The sequence below is a fragment of the Harmonia axyridis genome, chromosome 7, assembly GCF_914767665.1.
Source record: "Harmonia axyridis chromosome 7, icHarAxyr1.1, whole genome shotgun sequence".
Taxonomy (NCBI): Eukaryota; Metazoa; Arthropoda; class Insecta; order Coleoptera; family Coccinellidae; genus Harmonia; species Harmonia axyridis.
In genome coordinates this window covers 1,990,122-2,014,804 of record NC_059507.1, presented here as the reverse complement: position 1 = coordinate 2,014,804, position 24,683 = coordinate 1,990,122, and the positions used below count along the sequence as shown (strand labels likewise).

The following is a 24,683-nucleotide window of genomic DNA, read 5'->3' as shown; positions in this document are numbered from 1 at the left end:
TCAAAAAATGTATGTTGACAGATGGCAGCACCTACCCTTTAATGATTTAATAATACGATTATTAGATTCTTATAAAAATCTCAGTCTTCAATTGTCAACTATATTCATAATAATAAAAACACTAATAAGATTTTTTTGAATAAAATTGATGAATACATAGCTCACATATAATGAAATTATCTTTTTCTTTACTAAAATTTCTCCTGGTCCTGGTGATGTTACATTCATAGATGAAAATTTTTGTCATTCTGTTTGTCAAAACCAAAAGAAAGTAGTAAACATCAGATAAGAACTCAAAAAGAAACACAGGTATTAAGGATTTTCCTCGATTTCGAAATGATTTTAGAGTTCCTTGTTAATATTTGACTGAAATAATTCAACATTCTTAAAAATCTCAGAAATTATTAGTTAATACGCATATCTTTATATTTTTAGAATAAGTGTTGGAATATGGAAGAAAATATGTCAGATAATGACACGGACAACAAAGATGAATGTGATAACACACAACTTAATAGAAATAGAAATTCAAAACGTATAAAAATTCAATTTAGTCTCAACTCTGGTGAAGGGACATCTAATACTACTGACCAAGACAACGCTGCCAGTGCAAGTACTAGTAACGTAGATAACTCCCCAACTCATAGAGCAAGAGTTAAAAGTTACAGAACCAGAAACTATCGGAATTCCAATAGGGAAGATTCCAGTGCAAGTGCCAATGAAAGGTACATCAAAAACATTTGTTCAATTATATTTACATTTCAATCATAAATGACTTTATTGATTAATGTGTTGAAGATTTCTATTTCTGCCGACATTCAAGTGTTTCACTTATTTTATAGTGTGATAATAATTCATTCTCTTCAAGTAAGAACCAGAACAATCAAATTGTTGAATCAACTGATTTGGATATCATATATTGTTTAATACTACTGTGATATAGTATGTATATTAGTATACTAATTATATTTCTGTAATGTTGAGGTTTACAATCCCAAAGAGTTTTAGATGCTCTTTTTTCATGAAGGGTGTACCCAATATTTCATTTATTCAGTGTAGTTAAAAATTAATTTATATTAATGAAACATTTTCAAAAATAATATATTATATATTACTGGTTAATTTTTATTCTTCTGCAAAATTTTTTTTACTCATATATATTATTTTGATTATAGCGAAGATGAGGCTGCTGTATCAGAAGATGAAAATAATACTGAATCAAATTTGTCTTTTGTGGACTATTCTTCAAGTCCTGAAAGTACATCAACTGTGATTCGGGAAACAGATACAGACTCGGAAACAGAAGAACCATCTGTTTTGAAGAAGACTAAACCAAAACATACATGGTAAGTACTTCTAAATTCCAGATTGCACTTAATGATAACTCTTATTGTAAATGTTTTCAATTTTCAGGTATGTAGTGCCTGAAGTTATTAAACGCCAGCTGGGCTACAGTTCAAAATTACACAGCGCTGAATTATTCAGAAATCAGTGCTACGGTTCCTTGCACAGTGTTCAACGCTTAGAACTGATGTATAAATTAGAAGAACATTCTGGCTGTGTCAATAGCTTAAATTTCTATCCAGATGGCTCTCTCTTAGCTAGTGGTTCCGATGATTTGAACGTCGTCGTCTGGGATTGGAAAGTAGGGAAATGTCTTTTGAAATATCTTACCAAGCATAGATCAAACGTCTTCCAAAGCAAATTTTTACATTTGTGTGGTGACCTACATATTGCCACATGCTCAAGAGATGGACAGGTAAGATTTTCTAAAATATATTCAAAACTAATTTATGACAATCGAATTTGAAAACTACGACGGTTAACAATAATTGTATTTTGTGTGCTATTTCAAAAATTTTCTTGAAAATATCAATTTTATTATTTTTCATAGCATGACTCCTCAAAAATCTACTATTTGATAATAAAATAATAGTAACATCATTATGTTATTCAAGTTGGAGTTTTTTTCTTTCTTTGATTCAATGTTCTTATAATAATTATGATGTTTATAGGTTAGAATAGCTCGGTTATCAAAAGAGGGAGGAGTCAGGGAAAATAGAAAAATAGGAAGTCATAAGTCGGCATGTCATAAGTTGGCAGTGTTGCCAGATCAACCGCATGTCATTTTAAGTGCAGGCGAAGATGGTTTCGTACTCAGTCACGATGTTAGAAAGACTAAATCAGATCAGTAAGTCATTTATCGTTTCGAATCTATTTGAAATAAATTTAGACGATTTTGTTACTATTTTGTAGAATTACCTCTGTGAAAATGGACGGCAAAATAGTACCGTTGTATAGTATCCATGGACATCCTCTGAGAACACACGAATTTTGTGTAGGAGGGCAGGATATTAGAGTTAGGGTTTACGATCAAAGGAAACCAGCTACTCCTCTTCATATCTATAATCCCTTCAAAACGGTAAGTATTCCTATAGACTCATTCACAAAACAGTACAGATGCCATATATATTTTAAATTTTCTTTCGGTTGGTTATTAATTTTGTCATTTTAGAATCAGAATTATATTCAAAGACAAAAATAAACCAAATATATCATAAAGTAATATTATTGTGAAAGAATAGACACAAAGTTGTCAATTTTTCGATATTATATTGAATATCCTTCATCAAGTAGACTCATTAAACCTTTATAAATACTTTGGTAATGATTGTTGATTGTTTATATATCCAAGTGACGTCACTGATGACGTGTTAGGTAAAATTGTGTTTGAATTTTACTTTTCTGATTGCCATATTTGTGATAAATATTTATGCAAATCGAAAATATCCACTTTTCATGTGTTCAATAAACATCACTGAATTTTCTGAGACGTTTCAAAAATGTTGCCAAAGATTTTATCAAAATGAAAAAAGATATATGATAAAACAATGTTTATTTCAGGCTGAGCCAACTACCTACCGTAGTCTTCACATCACGTCAGCTCAATATAATTACAATGGAGAAGAAATATTAGCGTCTTATAACGATGGAGATATTTATTTATTCAATGCAGACAGTTTAGAAAACGAATATGTACATAAATATGAAGGACATAAAAACGGTGCTACAATAAAAGGAGTGAACTTCTTCGGTCCGAAATCGGAATTTATTGTTAGCGGTTCCGATTGTGGAAATATATTTTTCTGGGAAAAGAACACCGAAGCTATCGTGCAGTGCATGCTTGGAGATGACAGTGGCGTTGTAAGTGAATTGATGTTTGGTGATTTTTCAGCATCGTATCGAGGAAAAAATATCAATTTGGATTTTTTGCGCAGGTGAACTGTTTGGAGCCTCATCCTAAACTTCCGTATATATGTACAAGTGGATTAGATTGGGATGTTAAAGTTTGGGTGCCTTCGTGTGAAACCGAACCGTCTTTAGATAAATTGCCGGAAATCATCAAATTAAACAAGAAAAGCAGATTTTCGAGCATAGGTGTGGCCTCAGATGCTCCCGTCCTATGGATGTTATGGCAACATCTCAGAAGAAGCAGCAGGACACTTAGGGTAAATTTTTGAAAAACTTTACTAATTAGTTTTGCAATGTTCAAATTTTTCAGATATACAGGGTTAGAACTATTTAGTGGGGTACTACATGGATATCGAAAACCGTTAGAGATACAGGGTGGCTTGAACTACAAAAAAGTTGCGTTATTTAGGGATTAGTGTGTTGGCGTTAACAGATCCAAAATATCTCCAATGGTTCTCGAGATATCAAAAAAACTGAAAATCGAGATTTTCTTTTTTTCTCTATAATTCATTAGTTTCTGGAGATAACTTCACGAATTTCGGTTTTCAGCCATTATCCAATATAGAGATTCTAATGGTGTCGTCAGTTTTTTTCTGTTTTTCATTGTTTCAGAGACGCGATGCTCAATTTTTTTTCTTATGGACGCCATCTTGGTTTTCCTTATGAGGTGATAAAGAAAAAAATTAAGAATCCAACAATGTATCACACTCTACAAAAATATCGAGTCTAGGTACGCAAATTTGAAGAGTTGTTATGTGAAATCATCACATGACTATCGCGTCTCTGAAACAATGACAAACAGAAAAAATCTGAAGTCACCATCAGTATCTCTATATTGGATAATGGCTATAAACCAAATTTCGTGAAGTTATCTCCAAAAACAAAAGAGTTACACCGAAAAAAAGAAAATTACGAATATCAGTTTTTTTGAGATACATCAGGAACCAATGGAAATATTTCGGATTTATTAACACCAACGCACTAATCCCTAAATAACGCAACTTTTTTGTAATTTGAGCCACCCTGTCTTTCTAACGGTTTTTGATATCCCTGTAGTGGCCCTCTAAATAGTTCTAACCCTATTTTCTGCTACCTTTAAGGTCTTCATTTTAATCAGTTACGGAGGAAAATGCTACTTTTCCTCCCTTTTTTAGGTGTTTTAAATGAAGTTTTCTAGTAAGGTAGTAGAAAAAAATTATTTTGTTATATTTCTTCAACTTCAAATGAAAATAATTTTCATAAAGTAAGAATACTGTTTAGTAATCATCTATTTGTGATATTTTTTCTGTATTAATTTGGCTCTGGACAACCAAATGAATATTATTGATAGTAGAATGAAAAGTTGTTTTTACAAACAAATTTATCGTTTGAAATAAAGGGTGTTTTTTTAGAGCTATAGAACTTCAAATTGCAATAAAACAACGATGGATTATTCGATTGACATTAATTTTATTTATCCGCAAGATAATCTTGTGGCATTACATTTTAAATACGATTTCTGGCATATGACCGCCACGGCTGGCTCGGATGTAGTCCAATCTGGACGTCCAATTTTCGATTACTTTTTCCAACATTTGTGGCCGTATATCGGCAATAACACGGCGAATGTTGTCTTCCAAATGGTCAAGGGTTTGTGGCTTATAAGCATAGACCAATGACTTTACATAGCCCCACTGAAAGTAGTCTAGCGGTGTTAAATCACAAGATCTTGGAGGCCAATTCACAGGTCCAAAACGTGAAATTAGGCGGTCACCAAACGTGTCTTTCAATAAATCGATTGTGGCACGAGCTGTGTGACATGTTGCGCCGTCTTAATGGAACCACAGCTTCCGTTGCTTCCGAATTTGTCCGATAGATGGCACCCTACGCTATATATGACTATACTTTCTTAACTGTTTGATTTTAAGTAAAAATAGGATGGGTAAATTACTCGATCCTTCTGATAGTTCAGATGGGAGGTGATGACTGGGAATTTCAGGTTTCTACCTGAGGGCTGCAACCTTAATTGTTACGAATTTTGGCAGTCTTTACCCTTCTGATCCCATTTTAAGGATCACCAATTTTACAGTAATTGAAAATTAAATTGATGATTTACGTTTACGGATATCATGGTTGTTCAATTCAGGAATGAAAAAGTTAGTAATCATGGCTCTATACCGATCACCATTGACTGTAACGTTCTGGCCATCATCGTTTTTGAAGAAGTACGGACCAATGATTCCACCAACCCATAAAGCGCACCAAACAGTCAGTTTTTCTGGATGTAACGGTGTTTCGACATACACTTGAGGATTAGCTTCACTCCAAATGCGGCAGTTTTGTTTGTTGACGTAGCCATTCAACCAGAAGTGCGCTTCATCTCTAAACAAAAGTGCGCGATACGTATTCCGCACAGAACCATTATTTTGGAAATAAAATTGCACTATTTGCAAGCGTTCTTCAGGCGTGAGTCTATTCATGATGAATTGACAAACCAAACTGAGAATAAATCACTTGACAGCTGTTAAATCGGTCGCCATCTCGAACAGAAATGCCAACTTAAAGTTATATACCTAGAAAAAAAACACCCGTTAGAATCAGTTATGTTTTTTGCATTTCATTCCTTATTTTGATATTACGAAGAATCTCCGATGTTGCACACCTATCCGCTATTAGATGTTTCCTGAAAGAACTTGAAGCTGTTATATCTTGTATTTTGTGGAATTTTGCAAAAAAAAATTCAAAACTAGTTATCACGAAGAAATTTTCATATTGAAAAGCTACCTGCAGTCGGTTTCCATTCCAAATTCGGAATCTACGACCTCTAAGTCTTTCAAAATGATTCTAATGTGTTCGAATTAGATTAACCGAATATTCAAATTTTCTAGAGAGAATTAAGAGAGATGAATTTCGGGTCAGATGACCTGGGCATGAGCAGTGGCAGCGGTAGTGATGATATGAACGATGATAATGATGAAGGAGGCATGAATGAGTCCAATGAAGAAGAGAATGATGATGATGATGAAGATGAACGATCAATCGATTTTACATCTGAGTGTACAACTTCGTAATTATATTACTGAGAAGAAAATCAAATCTATTGTTTGAAGGTTTACGAAGTCTTTTTTTTTTTTGATTACTTAGTGTATTCACGTTATTCATAGTTTGTGAAGAAATCCTGTTGATATTTTATTTAATAAATATTAATAAATAATAGTTATTCAATATATATTCAAATAATAAGTTTTCAATTTTGTCAATTTCAACAAGTAGATTGCCTGAAAATTTGATAGGAGGAGTATTTGACCACACTGAATAAAAATCTGCAATAAGTTTGGTTCAAGGTTCCAATTTCGAGTTTTGTGAAAAAATATTCAAGGTGGTTTTATTGGAAAATTATTTTCATCGATAAAAGTTAATTCTTATAGTCTAGAAATGATAAATTATGAATTTGAATAGGTGTAAACATTCAGATCTAATACAGAAAAATTCCTTTTAGGAAAATTTTAATAGGAGAGTTTATGGCCGAATCTGCTTCAAAATTTGATATAATGGGGAATTCTCGATGCCTTATACCGATTTGCAATCAGATAATTCCTGAGAGAACTGTGAACCGAGATATCCAGCGTTTTGTGTTATTTTTGGAATACAAAAAAATTGGCCACGGAGGCCCTTCAAAATGTGATATTTTAGAGAATTTTTGGTTCTGAATACTAAACTACCACCGGTTTTTTTTCTAATACGCCCCGAAGCTGAGATATTGGGAATTTTATAGAAAAATAGTGCTTTAAATGTGTAGACAATTTTTTCTGATCGAAATCGATGCCTAATTCGGAATCTACATCCTCGAAACTCTTCAAATACACCATAAAAGGTTCAAAATTCGATCGGTCGATTTTTTCGAAAAAACCAAGGCTATAACCTTATGTCAATTTAGAAAAAAAATGTTTTGACCTGAAAATTTGATAGAAGAAGCATTTGACCTCTGCGAATGCAAATCTGAAATCAGTTTGCTTCTAAAAAGTCTCAATTTCGAGTTTTTTAGGGAAATTTTCAAGGTACAGTGACTATAAGCCATCTATACCCAAAGTATTGAACTTTTACTTGATACAGCCCACCATGTGTAGAATCCTGTAACCGAAACGTCACTACCACATCTTGGTTCGAGCTACTGTTCCTAGATGTCACCATTTAAACAAATCCTTGAAAAATATGGTGGATGCCTTATATTTAAGCGAATCCGTCTAAAAAGCGTACAATAAATTTAGATCAGCTTCAAAATTTAATATTATGCAAAATTTTCAATCCTGAACACCTATCCGCTATTAGATGTTTCTTGAAAGAACTGGGAGCTATTATATTCTGTTTTATGGAATTTTGCGAAACGAAAATTTGACATTAGATCTCCTTCTAAATTTGATACTTTCTATGCTGAATATCTAGCTGCAGTCGGTTTTTTCCTTACATGCGCCAAAACTGAGATATTACTATTTTGTTAGAAAAAAATGTGCTTTAAATACGGAATCTGCGACTTCGAAACCTTTCGAAAATATTAAAAATGTTCCAATTCGATCCAACATCGAAAGGGTTTCTGATCAGATTGGCAAAACTTTATATTACGAAGAATCTTCAGTCCTGAACATCTATCCGATATATTTCAGCCAAACTAATATATTTTTTTGAAAACTTTAGATTCTCAAAGTCTATTACGTTTCACTGAAATTGTGTATATTTATTCATGAAATGTGGTTAATTTGTGTGTCACATTTTTATTAGATAGAAAAACATAACTCTGGTGAAAATTTTATTGAAAAACTGAAGTGAACAAATTTAAGTAACTTTAAATATAAGTATTCCTATAAATAATATTAGAGCATTAAGTTTAAGCACCACACATGTCACATGCTCCTGGATTTTGTAAAGAACAAACCAACTTGGCTAACTCTTCATCGGTTTTTTTATCTTCATCCTTTTTTTCCTCAATTGCAACATCTTTTGGCTTTTCCTCTTTGGAAGGCTTTGGTACTTCTTTTGGCTGATCATTTTTGACCATTAATTTTTGTTTATCCACAGTGAATTGGATAGGCCTTGCAGCTGGTTTAGTACGTAAATAATACATCCCAGTTTTCAATCCTTTCCTCCAGCCGTAGAAATGGATCGAGCTCAAAACGCCATATGTTGGTTTTTCAACATGAATATTGAGAGATTGACTCTGATCAATGAAAGCTCCTCTATCAGCAGCCATGTTAAGAACAACTTTCTGCGATATTTCCCAAACCGTCTTATAAATTCTCTTCAGTTCATCAGGAATAGTTGGGATATTTTGGATAGAACCACAATTTGCGATTATCTGGTTTTTCATAATATCATCCCAAAGACCGAGGTCAGTCAGATCTTTCAATAAATGATGATTCACAACTTGGAATTCTCCGGAGAGTACTCTTCTCGTGTAAATATTGGAGGTGTAGGGTTCAAAAGATTCATTATTTCCCAAAATTTGGGCAGTAGAAGCAGTTGGCATTGGTGCCAATAACAAAGAATTGCGAACACCATGTTTAGCTATCTTTTCTTTGAGTACCGTCCAGTCCCACAGTTTTGTCGGTGTAACATTCCACATATCATATTGAAGGATTCCCTTGCTGACTGGGCATCCTTCATAGGAAGAATAGGTACCTTCAACTTCTGCTATCTCGCAACTTGCTTCTAAAGCTCCATAATACAGAGTTTCGAAGATTTGCTGATTCAAAAGGAGAGCTTCTGGACTGTCGAAGGGGATTCTCATGAGAATGAAAGCATCAGCAAGGCCTTGGATACCAATGCCGATAGGTCTATGTTTGAAGTTAGAATTTTTCGCTTCCGGTACCGGATAGTAGTTGACATCGATTATTTTATTCAAATTCTTAGTAACAACTTTGGTAACCTCTTTCAGTCTTTGGAAATTATATTCTTTTTTCTCTTTATCGACAAACATATTAACCGCAATAGATGCTAAATTACAAACAGCAATTTCATCAGGTGATGTATATTCGACAATTTCTGTACACAAATTGCTACTTTTGATCGTTCCGAGATTCTGTTGGTTGCTTTTTTTGTTACACGCATCTTTGTACAGCATGTAGGGAGTTCCTGTTTCAACTTGTGATGTGATTATGGCATGCCACAATTTTTGGGCATCAACTTGACGAACAAACTTCCCTTCGGCTTCGTAAGACTCGTAAAGCTTTTCGAACTTTTCGCCCCAGCAATCCGAGAGCCCGGGACATAAATGGGGACACATCAACGACCACTTTCCATTACTTTCAACTCTTCTCATGAACAGATCAGGAATCCAAAGTGCGTAAAAGAGATCTCTTGCACGAACTTCATCCTTACCGGTATTTTTCTTGAGATTCAAAAACTCGAAAATATCCGCATGCCAAGGTTCCAGGTAAATGGCAAAAGCGCCGGGTCTTTTGTTACCACCCTGATCAACGTAATGAGCTGTGTTGTTGAAAACTCGCAACATTGGAACGAGACCATTGGACACGCCATTTGTACCAGCAATGTAGGTTCCTTTGGCTCTGATATTGTGAATGTTTACGCCTATTCCACCAGCAGATTTAGAAATGTAGGCACATTTGGTAATGCAATTAAAAATGCCTTCAATACTATCTTCTGGCATCATTAAGAGAAAACAAGAGGATAATTGTGGTTTAGGTGTAGCAGCAGCATACAGAGTTGGACTTGCGTGTGTAAAATACCTCTCCGATAACAAATTGTACGTTTCAATAGCTTTATCTATATCAGCTCCATGAATACCTACACCCACCCTCATCAGCATATGCTGAGGTCTTTCGACAATCTTTCTGTTGATCTTCAAAAGATATGATCTCTCAAGAGTTTTGAAACCAAAGTAGTTGTAGTTGAAATCTCGGTCATGTCGAATAGCTGCATTTAAACGTTCAGCATTCTCCATAATTATTTTGTAGTGAAAATCGGAAATCATAGGTGTTTTTCTACCAGTCTTCTCATTGATCATGTTGTATAAATCTTCAACAACATCTGTAAAAATGAATATAATAGTCAATGAGTAAGCTTCCAAACGTTCGTTTCCAAAAGCAGATGAGCTTTAGATTGTCATTATTGAGAGTGGCATGTTAGTAAAAGACACCCAAAGAAATATTACCGCTGAAATTTTCCTTGGTTTCTTTGTGTAAATTGGAAACAGCAATTCGAGCAGCTAATATTCCATAATCTGGATGATCAGTAGTCATCATGGCAGCAGTTTCAGCGGCCAAAGTATCCAACTCGACTGTTGTAACGCCATGATAAAGACCACGAACAACTTTGAGCGTGATATTAACCTAAACAAAAACAAATTACAATTTCATCTTGGTAAGTTTGAAAACATACAGGTTCGACATAATCCTTGTTCAAACCATAACATAACTTTTCTATTCTAGAAGTAATCTTGTCAAGATGAACTTCTTCCTGCTTGCCATCTGAAAAAAATTAATTCTTAAATGCTTCTTCTCCTCGAGGTAGTTCTTTGAAAACTCACTCCTCTTGATCACATAATGTTTCTTTGGAGTTTCGTTTACCATTTTCAATGATAAGTCTCGTAAAATAGTAGACGAAATGAAGAAAATTACTCACAAACTAGAACATTTAACTAACCTACGTCAATTTCAGTTTCGATTCCCGCCAAACAGAAATTCAACAGAAAATTCAAGAGGGGTGCCCAACATAATTTAACGACACACATATTCTTGAGTTTTCCTTTAAATTTTCGAAAAAATATTGTCTACTGCACTCTTGTTTCAGGAATATCATTTTGTCAACATGTGAATTGTAAATTTTGAGCCCAGAATGCCCCTCAAATGATTAAATTGTTGGGAGGAAAAGCATTTTTCTCCCTTCTTTAAGTGTCGAAAATGAAGTTTTCTAGTAAGGTAGTAGAAAGAATATATTATTTTATCTCTCCAACTTTGAATGAGAATAATTTTTATAAGGTAAGAAAACTGTTTAGTAACTATCTATTTGTGATATTTTCAATTAAAAAATTCCAAAATTCAATTTTGCTAGCCATCTATACACAAAATTCTAAACTTAACTTTGGAATAGCTAACAAAGTGTAGAATCCTGTAATATGGATGACTTTATCACAGCTTGGTTCAAACTATTCATCTTAGATGTCACCAGATAATCAAATCGAATTCGTAGAAATAGAATAAACTTTATTATATTCCTATGATCGAATTCAAATAAGTATCGTTACAAATTGTCAATAATTGTTCGGTTTCATCATAGACCTAAGATAATTGATATTAGGTCTACTAATACCGATTCATAGATCTAATATCAAATATTTTGATCTTAGGCCTATGGTTCCTTGCATTGTTCTGTGATTCTGATTACATGTCTCGGTCATAGAAAAAACAGGCATTTTGGGCATCACAACTCTTTCTCTACAATTTAGATTTGAGGAAAAACCCTTGTAATTTATTCCAAAGACAAGACTGAATCAAGCATTTTACTTAAAACAATGATTGAACATGTAATCAGGTTTAAAAATAACACAATATTCGACCATGTTTTGGTTGTATTATTTTAGTACTGAATTGTTAATCTGCTCATGACATATTCTATATTATATGTTTCTAATACTCGCTTGAATACTTTACAAACATGGATAAATTTAAAATAAATTCTAATGGAATTGTAAAAGTTAAGACAGAACCACAAGATCCAACGGATGACTGTTTTATGAATATGTCAACAAATGATTCCCTTGTTTACTTACCTATTCCTTTCAAAGTGGAGGCAGAAGGAGTAGATAATGGGTCGACAGAAAATTATTTAAATAAAGTATGTGCTGCAGTAAATGCAAATATTGCTGAGATAAATGAAGATTTGATCGATACTAACGATAAACATTTATCTGAAGCAAGGACACAGATGGAGGCTTTACAGAGAGCTTTATCTACTGGAAATTTAAGAAGGCCAATCAAAATAGAAAGAAACAAAAAAAATAAAATTAATGATAAACCTACTACCTCTAAAGAAAAGACTAATCTGACTAGAGTTGTGGTTGAAAATTATAGTTCTGATTTGGACTGTGACGATGACTTACCAAAATGTTTGGTCTGTAAAAGAGTTTTTAATGATCAGTTGTCTTTAGAAGAACATGTAAATAGTCGATCTACAGGTATAAACTCTGTTTGTTGTGCTTGTGGTAAAATTTTCCGAGATAACTCACAATTATTTATTCATCATCGAAAACATACTGGTGAAAAACCTTACTCATGCAAGGAATGTAACAAGCAGTTTTCAATCAAAGGCAATCTACATAAACACATGAGAACTCACACTGGAGAGAGAAGATTTGAATGTTCATATTGCCATAAGAAATTTATACAATTCGCTCATTTGGATGATCACATCAAAACTCATACTGGTATGCTCTATTTTCAATTTAGCACTACACCATTACATCTTAGGAATTCCACTTTATTTTGTTGCGGTCTAGATAAACATTGAAATATTCAATAAAACCTTGATTGTCTTTGACATTAAGTATTCAGCCTCTATTTGCTAAGTGAAGATGATAATATAAGATGAATCCTTATTGTGGTATGTTTGTTTTTACATTTTTCATATTTTACAATCATAATGAAAAAGTCTCAGTCAAATTAACTGGAAATTTGGATGTATAATGTAGTTCATCATGTCTTTATCAAATGTCTGCATTGCACAAAAAGATCTAATGGAGAGTGTTTGAGATACAGGGTGTTTTTTTTAGTTTTTCCATTGCTAGTAATTGTTTCCACAATAATTTTCTTATTTCATGTTCAGATAACCAATTATACTTTTTTAAAAAATATTATATATTATATTCTTATGATTAAAAATGATATTTATACTCTTCCTATGGCTTGTTCAATTATGTCTATGATGCTATTTCTTTTTTGAGGTGAAAGACCATTCAATTGTGATGAATGCCACAGTGCTTTTAAAACTAAATCACTTCTCACTAAACACAAGAAAAACCACGATGAAAATTCAGTTAGAAAAAGATGTGTACGCTGTAGGATTTGTTTTAAAGTAATGAAGACAAGTAAACAGCTTTATGGTCATATGAAAATACACTCAGAGGATAAAGAGCCCTTCAAGTGTGAGGTCTGCGGAAAGATTTATAAATCATTATTCTATTTACAAGGCCATCAAAGGATGCATATAGGCATTAAGCCTTATAAGTGCAGTGTATGTGATAAGGCCTTCTTTATGTCGAGCCAGCTCAGAAGACATGAAAATACACATGCAGGTGATTTTTTTTAATAAATGCACAAATATTCACTGTATATTTGATCAAGAGATTTTCTCATTTGAATTTTATGTCTTCATTACAGGTTTGAAACCATTCCAATGCCACATATGTTCTAGAGCGTTTGGTGTAATGCAGAATCTCAAGAGACATATACTGACCCATACTGGTGATAAACCATATTCTTGTGAAATATGCGGAAAAGGATTTTTAACTTTGGAAAATATGACAAGGCACACTAGAATCCACACGGGAGAAAAACCATTCTCTTGCGATATTTGCGGAAGAAGGTTTGCCCATAGTACAACCGTTAAAGAGCACAAGAGAACTCATACTGGCGACAGACCTTTTGGATGCAGCATATGTAATAAAAGATTTGCAATGAATAAGGTGCTTTTCAAACATATGAGGATAAGACATCCAGAGTTCAATGAAACTTTTGAAAAAGTAAGTAAATATCCTTCTCGAAATTTCATCCCAATCGGACAAGTAAAACCCAAGATATTAGGATGGCACTTTAGGCTCTGCCGCATAAGAAGTGTTCTCAAAGCTGGAAACCCCTAATTTCACTTTTTCACGTCTATATCTGAGCTGAATTTCGCATATATATTTGATACTATTACGCTATGTCTCTTTGGCGCTGATTTTGGGGTTAATTTCAGTGCTGCCACCATTTAAGAATTTGACAGTTCTCCCAAGTTATTTTTAGGGTTATATCTATGTTTTGTTCGTGAATTTTTGAGAGATTAATATCACTATTGATTTGATAGTTGTTCTTGTATTGTTCACATTTCTTTTTTAATTTTTCTAGGAAAAGTTAATGAAAGCTTGATTAACTATTCCTGAATAATTTTTCAGGTCAAAGATATACCAATTCAAGCAAGGTCACAAGTTGCCCATAATTTTGATCAAGACGAATATCAAGAACCGGAATATATAAAAAGTATTGATATCATCGGAAATTCAGTGAAAGAAGAACAAGAAGAAGATGAGAAACCACTGATTTATCCAAGATTTCATTCTAATAATAATCCCATCAAAATTAAAGATGATTCCTTTGCTATGGATTCAAAAGAGTTCGACAATGAGGAAGATAAGAAACCGATAATCAAAGGTATAGATTCTGTTTTGTAGCATTCTATAACTCGATTTATATATGAAGAATATGTATTGTTATGGATCTCTTGAAATTGAATTTTGAAAATTTTCCTTAATAGATCCAAAAAAATATGAATTTCTATTTGAAATAACTCTTTCTCTCAGGCGGGTTCAGAGAAAGCATAAAATTTATTTTCTTTTTTTATTTATGGTTCAAATGACGAAGTATTGCATTTAATGTTAAAACCATTTTTGACAATATCTAAACACAACTTTATATCACATTACCTTTTGAGATTGGTTTGTTATGTGCAATAACAGATTATTGGAGTGGAGAGAAATATTTTCATACTATCAGATTAATTTTGAAAACCCAATTTGATGTTGCATTACGTTCTCAAATTAGTTTATTGTGTGTCATAACAATGATAAAACGGCACACTATTAACTTGGAGAGAAATATGTTATGCTATAAGACTTAATGTATCATTCCACTTCCTTTACATTTTTATTGTTTTTTTTTATATTCATGATATGATTGTCGTGTTTATTATTTTTATAATATTATACTTGTTGGCTTTAAATATCGGAGCAGGCACTCTATTGTATACAGAACTTATATTTTTAAACTTGCTAAATTGGTTTCATATACTTTATTAGGGAATGTTGGTTAAATGGAAAACTTAGGTTTTTTGAAGTATTGAACGAACGAAATATTTCACATGCTTGTTTTAAACTATTGTAAAAAATGAATAGAAAACATGATTTATTTGATATAATTATGTTATCCTCAACTGTTGCTGTTAGAGAAACATACTGTTTGTTATTATTGTGTTGTGATACAGTTTAGCAATAAAATGTTCAGTTAGTAAAACATATTGAGTTATTTATTTTGTTGAAATCCTTGTATCGTTTGCGATAGCAAGAAAAACAGTGAAGGACCTGAAAAAATGTGAAGAATATAGATGGTATTCTTAAATTGAAGGTACAAAGGAAAATGAGAGTTCCTTGGATTATTTTAAGAAAAAAGTTCTATAAACATAACTAAACTGGCAGTTTAGAATAATTTCTTTCTAATATGAACATCTCATTAAAAAGCGCCTCCTACGGAGATAAATTGAAGTTTTCGCTATCGCTGCGCCATCTATGGAAGAAAAGGGAAGTAGCTGTAATTTTAAACAAAATGTAATCAGTGGGCTCATCAGTATTTTTAGACATGTTAGTGTTAGACATGATACTTTCTGCACAATCTCATTTATCACTTTCTCAGAATAGTTTTACTAATGAAGCGCAAAAGCTTATGAAAATAATGAATATGTATATGCTTGGGAAGGTTTGATGTTTTCCCTTTCCATATTTATTTTTATACAGGGACTTTGTACAAACAATAATGCGAGATTCCACTGATAATTAGAAAAAAGTCATGGGCCCGCAAACACTTTGTTTTCGACATACACAGGGTGTAAATTTTATTTTTTCCAAGCTTTTTTTCTCCTAGCTTTGCACTACTGATATTTAACTGAAATTTGGCATAGATATCCCAATTTAGAGTTGATATCACATGATATGTCAATTCCGGTTGTAAATCTACAGAGTGATATTTTTTTTTGGAACAGAGTGCCCGCTTGAATTTTTTCCTCTAGAATGTTTTTTGCTGGAAAATATTGGTAGTTTAAAAAATGTTGAAAGTCATTTAGATCTAATCTACTATTTTTAACGTAGAATCGACTAAAATAATAAAAAATTGAAAATCTTGAGTTTTGATGTTCATGATCTTCTTATGAACACCCTGTACATTTTTGGTCCAAACAGCAAACAGTCTTTTAATACTATGTATTTGCAGAATCGAAAAAAAAATTCGAAAAAAGGTTTTTCTGCCGAAAAATTCAAAAAATGTAAGTCATCATCACCATTTTTTCATAAGAATCCCAGTAACTCATGAACCATTGAGTTTTTACCCAAGGTATGGCATATTGCCGAAATTTTCATAAAAAATGCTATCTAATGATGCAATAATATACTGGGTGTGCCATTCGAAATAAGGAAGTAGTAGTCTGTTTCCGGTATAACCGGAAGTTGAAGGGATCTGAAAATAATGTAGGGAGAAAAATCATTGTCCTAAACCCCAATATGCAAATTTTCAGCTAAAAATTATGATTAGTTTTCCATAATTGTCTAATAGGTCAACCCGGTGAATCACCATGTATAGAATTTAATTATTGATAAAATTATTATAGTAGTTATTTAGATTTGAATAAAATAAGAATATTGCTTTCAAGAGAATAAGTTCTTCGAACTCAGTGTAGTCACAGATGTCTCCTCCAGATAGGTTTTATATTATTGTAGGATGTTATGGTAAATTTTTGCTAAATTTTTCAGGTCGGTTCTGTCGTTTATAAAGTTTTTTTCCTTTTGAATGTAAATCATTTCCAGATATGTCCTAATTTTGCTGTTGGTTTCTTTGTGTAAGATTTCACAATTGTCGAAGTAGAACCCATGGTTAGTTGTTAATTCGTGTTTGTTTAAGGCTGTAGAATTTTTTGCATATTTGTGGCCGTTGATTCTTTCTTTTATATATTGGGTTGTTTGGCCTATGTAAACTCCTGAACATTCCTTGCATTTTAGTTTTTAAACACAATTGGATATTTTATCTTTTGGAATTTTGGATTTTAGCTTGGTGTAGAGATGTTTCAAATTGTTTTTGGATTTATGTGCAATTTTTATGTCTGTGTCTTTGAATATGTAATTAATTTTCTCTGATAAATTTTTCACGTATGGAATTGCTACATATTTTTTGTTTCCTTTTGTGGCTTCGTTTTCGATGGTATTATAAGCTGAATGAATTCTGTTTTTAAATATTTTTTCTATGAGATTTGATTGCTTCATTTTTTTTAACCACAAATAGGCTTGTTTTTTCTAAATCAATGAGAGGACAAATATTTTTCTCATTCGAGATCTACCCAGTTTATCTAAATATCTAATGAGAGAAATATAGGTGTATTATTTCAGGATAAAAAGTTCCAGAACTTTCCCGAAACAACTGCTACTCTATCTCTTTCTACATCAAGCTGATAGCTCGTCAAAACTCAACGATCTGGCTGAAAAATGCGATATTGATCATCCATAAAGTTTCCAAGATCGCTTTTAACACGATACGATTCGTTAATTTCGAATTATGAAAAATTGACGAAAATCGTTGGAATAGAATTATTTTGAATAATGTACTAATTTTAGCAAAGGATGTAGGCATCACGACGCAAAATGACGTGGTTCTGAACGAAACAGCCAAGAAGAGGAATGTTACGAAAATCTTACATTCCTATATAAATAAGTTGGTCGCACGTTCAGATCCAGTTTTTAGTTCACGCGATTCCAAAGCTCCAAAGCTATAGCTGATCTTCAAACGCTCTATCATGTCTCTGGAACGTCAAGTCAAAGCCAAAGTGAGTTATCTTACGATCTTTTTGGGTCAATATATGATGTTTTTCCGCAACATTTGATCTGTAACTATTTTTGAGGACAAAGGTGCCATTCATGTTTCATTTGGAACGCCCAATTATGAATTTTTCGGTAAAACAGATCGTTTCGAATTTAATTTCATGCGCAGATTTGATGCCAGGAACTTTAAATCTTAAATTTGTAACTATTCATTTTTATTTTGAGTTATTTTTCATCGAATAATTTGGACTTTCTGAAAAATAAATAATTTCAATTATCCAACTATAATTAAGGATGAAGGTTTTATTTTGAATCATTTTTATCTAATTTACAACTGATTTGATCATAGTGCGAATAATTCTTCTGGACGAATATTTGATTTGGAAAACGAAATTCTTTTTATTATCTTTTCATCTAGAATTTTTTAATTGAATTAGCGAAATTTTCGATTAAATACTTTTCTCGATTGAAAATTTTTGTGCTTTGTCTTCAATCTTCATTGTATACAGGGTTAGAACCATTTAGAGGGCCACTACAGGTATATATATTGAAAACCGTTGGAGAAACATGGTACCTTAAATTATAAAAAGTTGCGTTAATTAGGGATTAGTGTGTTGGTCTTAACAGATCCAAAATGTCTCCAATGGTTCCCGAGATATCTCGAAAAAACTGAAAATCGAGATTTTCTTATTTTTCTGTATAACTCATTTGTTTCTGGAGATAATTTCACGAAATTTGGTTTATAGCCATTATCCAATATAGAGATACTGATGGTGTCTTCAGATTTTTTCTGTTTTCCATTGTTTCACAGACGCGATAGTCAAGTGATGATTTCACATAACAACTCTTCAAATTTGCGTACCTAGACTCGATATTTTTGTAGAGTGTGATACATTGTTGAATTCGTAATTTTTTTTTTATCACCTCATAAGGAAAACTTATATGGCGTCCATAAGAAAACAAATTGACTATCGCGTCTCTGAAACAATGGAAAACAGAAAAAATCTGACGACACCATTAGAATTTCTATATTAAATAATGACTATAAACCGAATTTCGTGAAGTTATCTCCAGAAACAAATGAGTTATACAGAAAAAAAAAATCTCGATTTTCAGTTTTTTTGATATATCTCGGGAACCATTGGAGATATTTTGGATCTGTTAACACCAACTTACTAATCCATAAATAACGCAACTTTTTTGTAATTTAAGCCACCCTGTATCTCTAACGGTTTTCGATATCCCTGTAGTGGCCCTCTTAATAGTTCTAACCCTGTATAGCTTCCTTAAGTGATGTTAAAAGTTACAGACAATTATTATGCTTAACAAAGTTACAACTTTTTTTTAGATCGCTGCCAAGCGTAACCCTTCACAAGATAAAGAAGCTCAAGAATGGATCGAGACAGTCCTTGGTGCCAAGTTCCCACCAGGTGAGGAATACGAAGATGTCATTAGAGACGGAACTGTTCTCTGCCAACTCATTAACAAATTGGCACCAGGATCTGTTCCTAAGATCAACACCAGCGGGGGACAATTCAAAATGATGGAGAATATCAACAAGTAAGTAGAGAATTAAACAATGTTGCATTGAAATATTTACAGCTTTCAAGTTTTCATACCATTTTCGTTGAAATTATGCAATTTAAATGGTTATAATGGCAATACTGTCTATTATTTTTTGACATTTCTTATGTCATTTGTGTTCAGTAGGTTAGGATATTTAATCAAGGAAAGATACACCCTTCAATAACATTCAGAAAACGGTTAAATTGTTTTGTCAAAATTAGTGCTCATCTTTTAGTGAAAACACAAAAGGAAATACTAACACATAGTGTTAAATTTGAGGTTTTTCGGATTCAGATGCGTTGAATTTTTTCTTGAACGACCCCAAAAATCAAAAATTTCAGTGAGAATCTGGCTATTTCAAAATTTCATTGATTGGAATAATTTCAGAGCTAGGATACGTCTCTTCGTATTCTAAATTCTTCTATAGGGTGTTTTTTTAGAGCTATAGAACTTTAAATTGCAATAAAACAACGATGGATTATACGATTGACATGAATTTCATTTATCCGCAAGATAATCTTGTGGCATTACATTTTAAATATGATTTCTGGCTGGCTCGGATGTAGTCCAATCTGGACGTCAAATTTTCGATGACTTTTTCCAACATTTGTGGCCGTATATCGGCAATAACACGGCGAATGTTGTCTTCCAAATGGTCAAGGGTTTGTGGCTTATCCGCATAGACCAATGACTTTACATAGCCCCACAGAAAGTAGTCTAGCGGTGTTAAATCACAAGATCTTGGAGGCCAATTCACAGGTCCAAAACGTGAAATTAGGCGGTCACCAAACGTGTCTTTCAATAAATCGATTGTGGCACGAGCTGTGTGACATGTTGCGCCGTCTTGTTGGAACCACAGCTCCTGGACATCATGGTTGTTCAATTCAGGAATGGAAAAATTAGTAATCATGGCTCTATACCGATCACCATTGACTGGACATCATCGTTTTTGAAGAAGTACGGACCAATGATTCTACCTGCCCATAAAGCGCACCAAACAGTCAGTTTTTCTGGATGTAACGGTGTTTCGACATACATTTGAGGATTAGCTCCACTCCAAATGCGGCAGTTTTGTTTGTTGACGTAGTGATTCAACCAGAAGTGCGCTTCATCGCTAAACAAAATAAAATGGACGTAGTGCGCGATACGTATTCCACACAGAACCATTATTTTCGAAATAAAATTGCACTATTTGCAAGCGTTGTTCAGGAGTGAGTCTATTCATGATGAATTGCCAAACCAAACTGAGAATAAATCACTTGACAGCTGTTAAATCGGTCGCCATTTTGAACAGTAATGCCAACTTAAAGTTATATACCTCGAAAAAAAACACCCGTTACAACAATCAATTTAGTTCATTCTCATTTTTTCCAGCTTCCAAGCAGCCATCAAGAAATACGGAGTTGCTGATGTTGATGTCTTCCAAACAGTCGATCTATGGGAAAAGAAAGACATCGCCACAGTCACCAACACCATCTTTGCAATTGGAAGAACCACCTACAAGCATCCAGAATGGACTGGACCCTGCCTTGGACCCAAGCCATCTGATGAAAACAAACGTGAATTCACTGAAGAACAATTGAGAGCAGGAGAGACCATCGTGGGACTGCAAGCTGGACAAAACAAAGGTGCTTCCCAAGCCGGTCAAAACATGGGTGCAGGCCGTAAAATCATCCTTGGAAAGTAAATTTGGGAATGACATATTCTTAACTGTTGATGCCAAAAACTTAGACGATCACAATTTGTACTGATTTTTTTGTCCTTGGGGACATATCTTTGGCACTTTCAGTGAATTTCAAAATTGAAATGGAACCATCTATGTATATTTTATATGCTTCTTACCCCAATATATATATTTCCATATTTTTTATTCATGTATACTTATTGAAATAAAAGTTTATTTATTTTTTGAGTGGTTTATTTTTCGGGATATCCTCAGAAATGGAAAATTCCCCATGTTAAAGCAGGTGTTTACAGTTATAGACACGTGTAGAATGTATGTATTCGAGCTATTTTTATATCCTACCAAATAACGCTAGAGTTCGGATGAAATTTTGTTGCAATCTGACATATGTTACTTTTGGGATATTTTTGGAGATGCTTATTTTCGTTGGAGTTTTCTAGAAATTTCGTAGTCATCTCGTTAGATTTTATAGTCGATTACAAAATCTGTTTGGATTAAAATGATTTCTTGAAGTTATTGCAGATATAAATTGTATTTATAAAGGGATATTAATAACTATAGTAGAATCAGTATTGAATTACCAAGACAATAATATATATTACGGATCAGGTGTACTTCTACAAGTTGCAAAATGCATTTCAGACAATTCTGAACCACTTTGGTTTCGTGTTTACTCTTGTAGCTGCCTCAACATCTACAATTCTTCCCCAATTTGAATGGAATTATAAACAAGGAGAAATGCGATTATTTTACATTTTTTTTCAAATCAAAATCACGAAAAAATACTTGCTTTCATAGCAACGAAGTAAAAAATGAATATCTTCGAAGGATATATTGTTTTCCTCAACTGGTTACACAAATAACTATTCAATTTGTTTAGAGTTGATATGCGAAATAGAAAAATTATGAAGAATATACGTTCAAATCTGATTTGAGGTTCATCAGCCCCATCTACGAAGTGATAGCGAAACTAACTAAAAATACAGCGCAGAGCAGCCTCTTTCGGAAGTTTTGTGAACTACCGACAGGACAGGAGCGGATTAAGGCAGATTTTGTTCAGCACGACTATGTATTGTTGTGAGCTCAAGATAATGATAATAATTATGAAAGTAGAAAGCATTTTCAACCAGAATTGGTTCTCTGATTGAACAAGTGAAGGGGAGAATTGAAGACGAATGAATATACGCAACTGTGAAGGGCTTTCCAAAACGAGTACATTTTAAGATAAATCAATGGATGAAGAGGAAGGTATGCCATTAAGGATGGAAAACAATATCAGCTAAATGACCGCCATGGCTGATATTTCGGCACCATATCTTTTTCATGAAATTTTACTTGACCAATTCTCACATTTGCAGCTGTATACCCCCGATAACTTCATTAATTCCATTTTGGTCTTGAATCGATGTTGGAGCATTGGCATAGACCTTATCTTCACAAGGTCTCATAGAAAAAAATCTGAAGGTGTTACATCACAAGATCTCGATGTTCAATTGTGATCATTTCTTTGAGAAAAATCCCGTCCAGGAAACTTTTCCTGCAAAATTGCGGTTGTTTCGTTTCTTGTGTGGCACGTAGCGCCGTCTCGTTGAAAATACTCATCCACATCAATTTATTCCATTTCCGGACATAAAAACAATATAAATCATAGCTCGGTAGAGTTTTCGCCGTTCCTACGAGCTACAGCAGCAATATTCTGAGTTGTTCTCGACTGACTCACACGGATTTAATTCTTCACTTCACTAACAAGGCGATTCCTGACGATCAAAAAGTTTTTGGAACTGTGACTGCAAAATTTTCACCATTTTTGTAGTGAATTTGAACCATTTCTGTGCTTTGTTGAAGCGTGTATCGTTCGTACATTGAACGATTACAGTTTCAACAGTGAAAGTTGCTCAGATACTGAGCTATTCAAAATAAAACCTCTAACCTCTTATTGGAAAAGTTCTCACACGCATTGGATTTTGAAATAAAATTCCTCATACTGGGCCTGTATTTTTCTGACTTTATTGATTATCACCTAGGTATGCGTTGGTTATATAGGGTGGTTTATACGATAATGCTCTGGAGGGATTCCAGATCATTCAGAAAATTATCTTGAGGGTGGATAGAACGTATAGTACAGAAAGTGAACATAAGACAATTATATATTTTTGAGTGTATAGTGCATCAGGTAAAAGGTAATAGTAATTACATAGACCATAGCTTCTCCACTAGATATCGATGTATGGAATCATTACGTGTTCCTTTTGTTTGCAAAAGTCATTTACAGCGTTGTTTGGAATATTTGGGATCAAAGTTTTTCAATGTTTTGCCTCCTGCTCTGAAAAATGTTGATTTAAAAAAGAAATACAACAGACATAAATTGACGGAATATATCGGGCAGAATTATCAAGAATTTTTGAAAGTATTGAATTAGAGGATGTTTTTTTTATTTTCGTTTATCGTTCTCTCCTTCCTGGATTGAGTGTGAGAGTGAGTATGTATGAGATGAGTGATATGGTGGCTGGATTATTTTTTTTTACAGTTGATGTGTTCGGTAATTGCAGTACCGTATCTAGGGCGTGGCAAAGGTGGCACTTGCCACGGGCGCAAGGCCCACAGGGGCGCCCGAAAATATCAAAAGAAAAAAATATTGGAGCTCCAGGCGAAATAATTCGAAAGATCACAATTCGGTTTTCATGTTATACCTATATACGCCTCGCAACGAGCGAAGCCGAGAAATCTGGAAACATTGAAAATATTGCTAGCCTTCCACAGAATTTGCCCAAAATGATCTCAAGATCAACAAAACTTTAATTTAAGGGAAGAAATAATATAAATATGGCTTTGTTCAAGCGTGCCGTAATCTAGTCATAAATATATCTGCTAAGCGTCGGTATGTTCAAAGGTGCCGCATTCAGATCATAAATATTAGGGTCGAGCTTCGACATGTGTTATTACCCCTATTTTAACGAGTTTTTTGCGCTTTATCAAACTTGTCGGTATTTCTTCGACAAACGGTACCATCTATTTTTGAAGTGCGGCGGCTTCTTTTTTTTTCATACAATTTTATAAGGATCGGTTTTTTAGATCTTCAGGAGTTATCTCTTTATAGTCTTCATATGTACCTATATGAATATCAATGGATTCAATAAAAATGAGTAAATGTACAGGGTGTTTATGATTAGGTGCGAAAAAATCAGGGGGAGATTCAAAAAATAGGGTGGGTCTTTCAAATAAACTTTTTTTGAGCTCTCTCCCGCTTAGTGGAAAAAGGAGTTTTTAATTTGTGAAAAGTTGATAAATTTTTTTTTCATTACATTCATTTTATATTTGTAACAGTTCTCAAAAAATATCGTTTTGTCATCATTTTTCCCTTGA

General features: G+C 33.4%; 4 protein-coding genes across 4 annotated transcripts; 3 read left to right on the top strand and 1 right to left on the bottom strand.

The window, feature by feature from the left end:
* Nucleotides 1-157: 157 nt before the first annotated feature.
* LOC123684429 (DDB1- and CUL4-associated factor 8-like) lies at nucleotides 158-6,447 on the top strand. The gene is made up of 9 exons (XM_045623688.1): nucleotides 158-309; nucleotides 436-725; nucleotides 1,176-1,346; nucleotides 1,414-1,759; nucleotides 2,016-2,191; nucleotides 2,257-2,422; nucleotides 2,905-3,204; nucleotides 3,279-3,509; nucleotides 6,120-6,447. The coding sequence occupies exons 2-9, from the start codon at nucleotides 451-453 to the stop codon at nucleotides 6,300-6,302; spliced, it is 1,848 nt and encodes a 615-aa protein (XP_045479644.1). The 5' UTR covers nucleotides 158-309; nucleotides 436-450; the 3' UTR covers nucleotides 6,303-6,447.
* A 1,575-nt stretch (nucleotides 6,448-8,022) lies between these two features.
* Nucleotides 8,023-10,933, bottom strand: LOC123684304 (ribonucleoside-diphosphate reductase large subunit). Its single transcript, XM_045623509.1, has 4 exons — nucleotides 10,772-10,933; nucleotides 10,624-10,712; nucleotides 10,397-10,574; nucleotides 8,023-10,272 (listed from the first exon to the last, which is right to left on the bottom strand). Exons 1-4 carry the CDS (start codon nucleotides 10,812-10,814, stop codon nucleotides 8,114-8,116), a joined length of 2,469 nt encoding a protein of 822 aa, XP_045479465.1. The 5' UTR covers nucleotides 10,815-10,933; the 3' UTR covers nucleotides 8,023-8,113.
* A 688-nt stretch (nucleotides 10,934-11,621) lies between these two features.
* On the top strand, nucleotides 11,622-15,508 carry LOC123684266 (zinc finger protein 121-like). Its single transcript, XM_045623451.1, has 4 exons — nucleotides 11,622-12,667; nucleotides 13,184-13,534; nucleotides 13,620-13,981; nucleotides 14,393-15,508. Exons 1-4 carry the CDS (start codon nucleotides 11,899-11,901, stop codon nucleotides 14,666-14,668), a joined length of 1,758 nt encoding a protein of 585 aa, XP_045479407.1. The 5' UTR covers nucleotides 11,622-11,898; the 3' UTR covers nucleotides 14,669-15,508.
* Nucleotides 15,509-17,916: 2,408 nt separating this feature from the next.
* Nucleotides 17,917-21,543, top strand: LOC123684267 (muscle-specific protein 20). The gene is made up of 3 exons (XM_045623452.1): nucleotides 17,917-18,075; nucleotides 19,419-19,630; nucleotides 21,011-21,543. Exons 1-3 carry the CDS (start codon nucleotides 18,046-18,048, stop codon nucleotides 21,321-21,323), a joined length of 555 nt encoding a protein of 184 aa, XP_045479408.1. The 5' UTR covers nucleotides 17,917-18,045; the 3' UTR covers nucleotides 21,324-21,543.
* The last annotated feature ends 3,140 nt before the right edge of the window (nucleotides 21,544-24,683 follow it).

Coding starts and splice junctions, on each gene's coding strand:
- LOC123684429 (XM_045623688.1), top strand. CDS start 451: ATGGAAGAAAATATGTCAGATAATGACACGGACAACAAAGATGAATGT. Junction 1,347..1,413: donor ACTAAACCAAAACATACATG/GTAAGTACTTCT, acceptor TTCAATTTTCAG/GTATGTAGTGCCTGAAGTTA. Junction 1,760..2,015: donor CATGCTCAAGAGATGGACAG/GTAAGATTTTCT, acceptor TGATGTTTATAG/GTTAGAATAGCTCGGTTATC.
- LOC123684304 (XM_045623509.1), bottom strand. CDS start 10,814: ATGGTAAACGAAACTCCAAAGAAACATTATGTGATCAAGAGGA. Junction 10,713..10,771: donor ACATTATGTGATCAAGAGGA/GTGAGTTTTCAA, acceptor AATTTTTTTCAG/ATGGCAAGCAGGAAGAAGTT. Junction 10,273..10,396: donor AACCAAGGAAAATTTCAGCG/GTAATATTTCTT, acceptor TCATTTTTACAG/ATGTTGTTGAAGATTTATAC.
- LOC123684266 (XM_045623451.1), top strand. CDS start 11,899: ATGGATAAATTTAAAATAAATTCTAATGGAATTGTAAAAGTTAAGACA. Junction 13,535..13,619: donor ACATGAAAATACACATGCAG/GTGATTTTTTTT, acceptor TCTTCATTACAG/GTTTGAAACCATTCCAATGC. Junction 13,982..14,392: donor TCAATGAAACTTTTGAAAAA/GTAAGTAAATAT, acceptor ATAATTTTTCAG/GTCAAAGATATACCAATTCA.
- LOC123684267 (XM_045623452.1), top strand. CDS start 18,046: ATGTCTCTGGAACGTCAAGTCAAAGCCAAA. Junction 18,076..19,418: donor AACGTCAAGTCAAAGCCAAA/GTGAGTTATCTT, acceptor ACTTTTTTTTAG/ATCGCTGCCAAGCGTAACCC. Junction 19,631..21,010: donor ATGATGGAGAATATCAACAA/GTAAGTAGAGAA, acceptor CATTTTTTCCAG/CTTCCAAGCAGCCATCAAGA.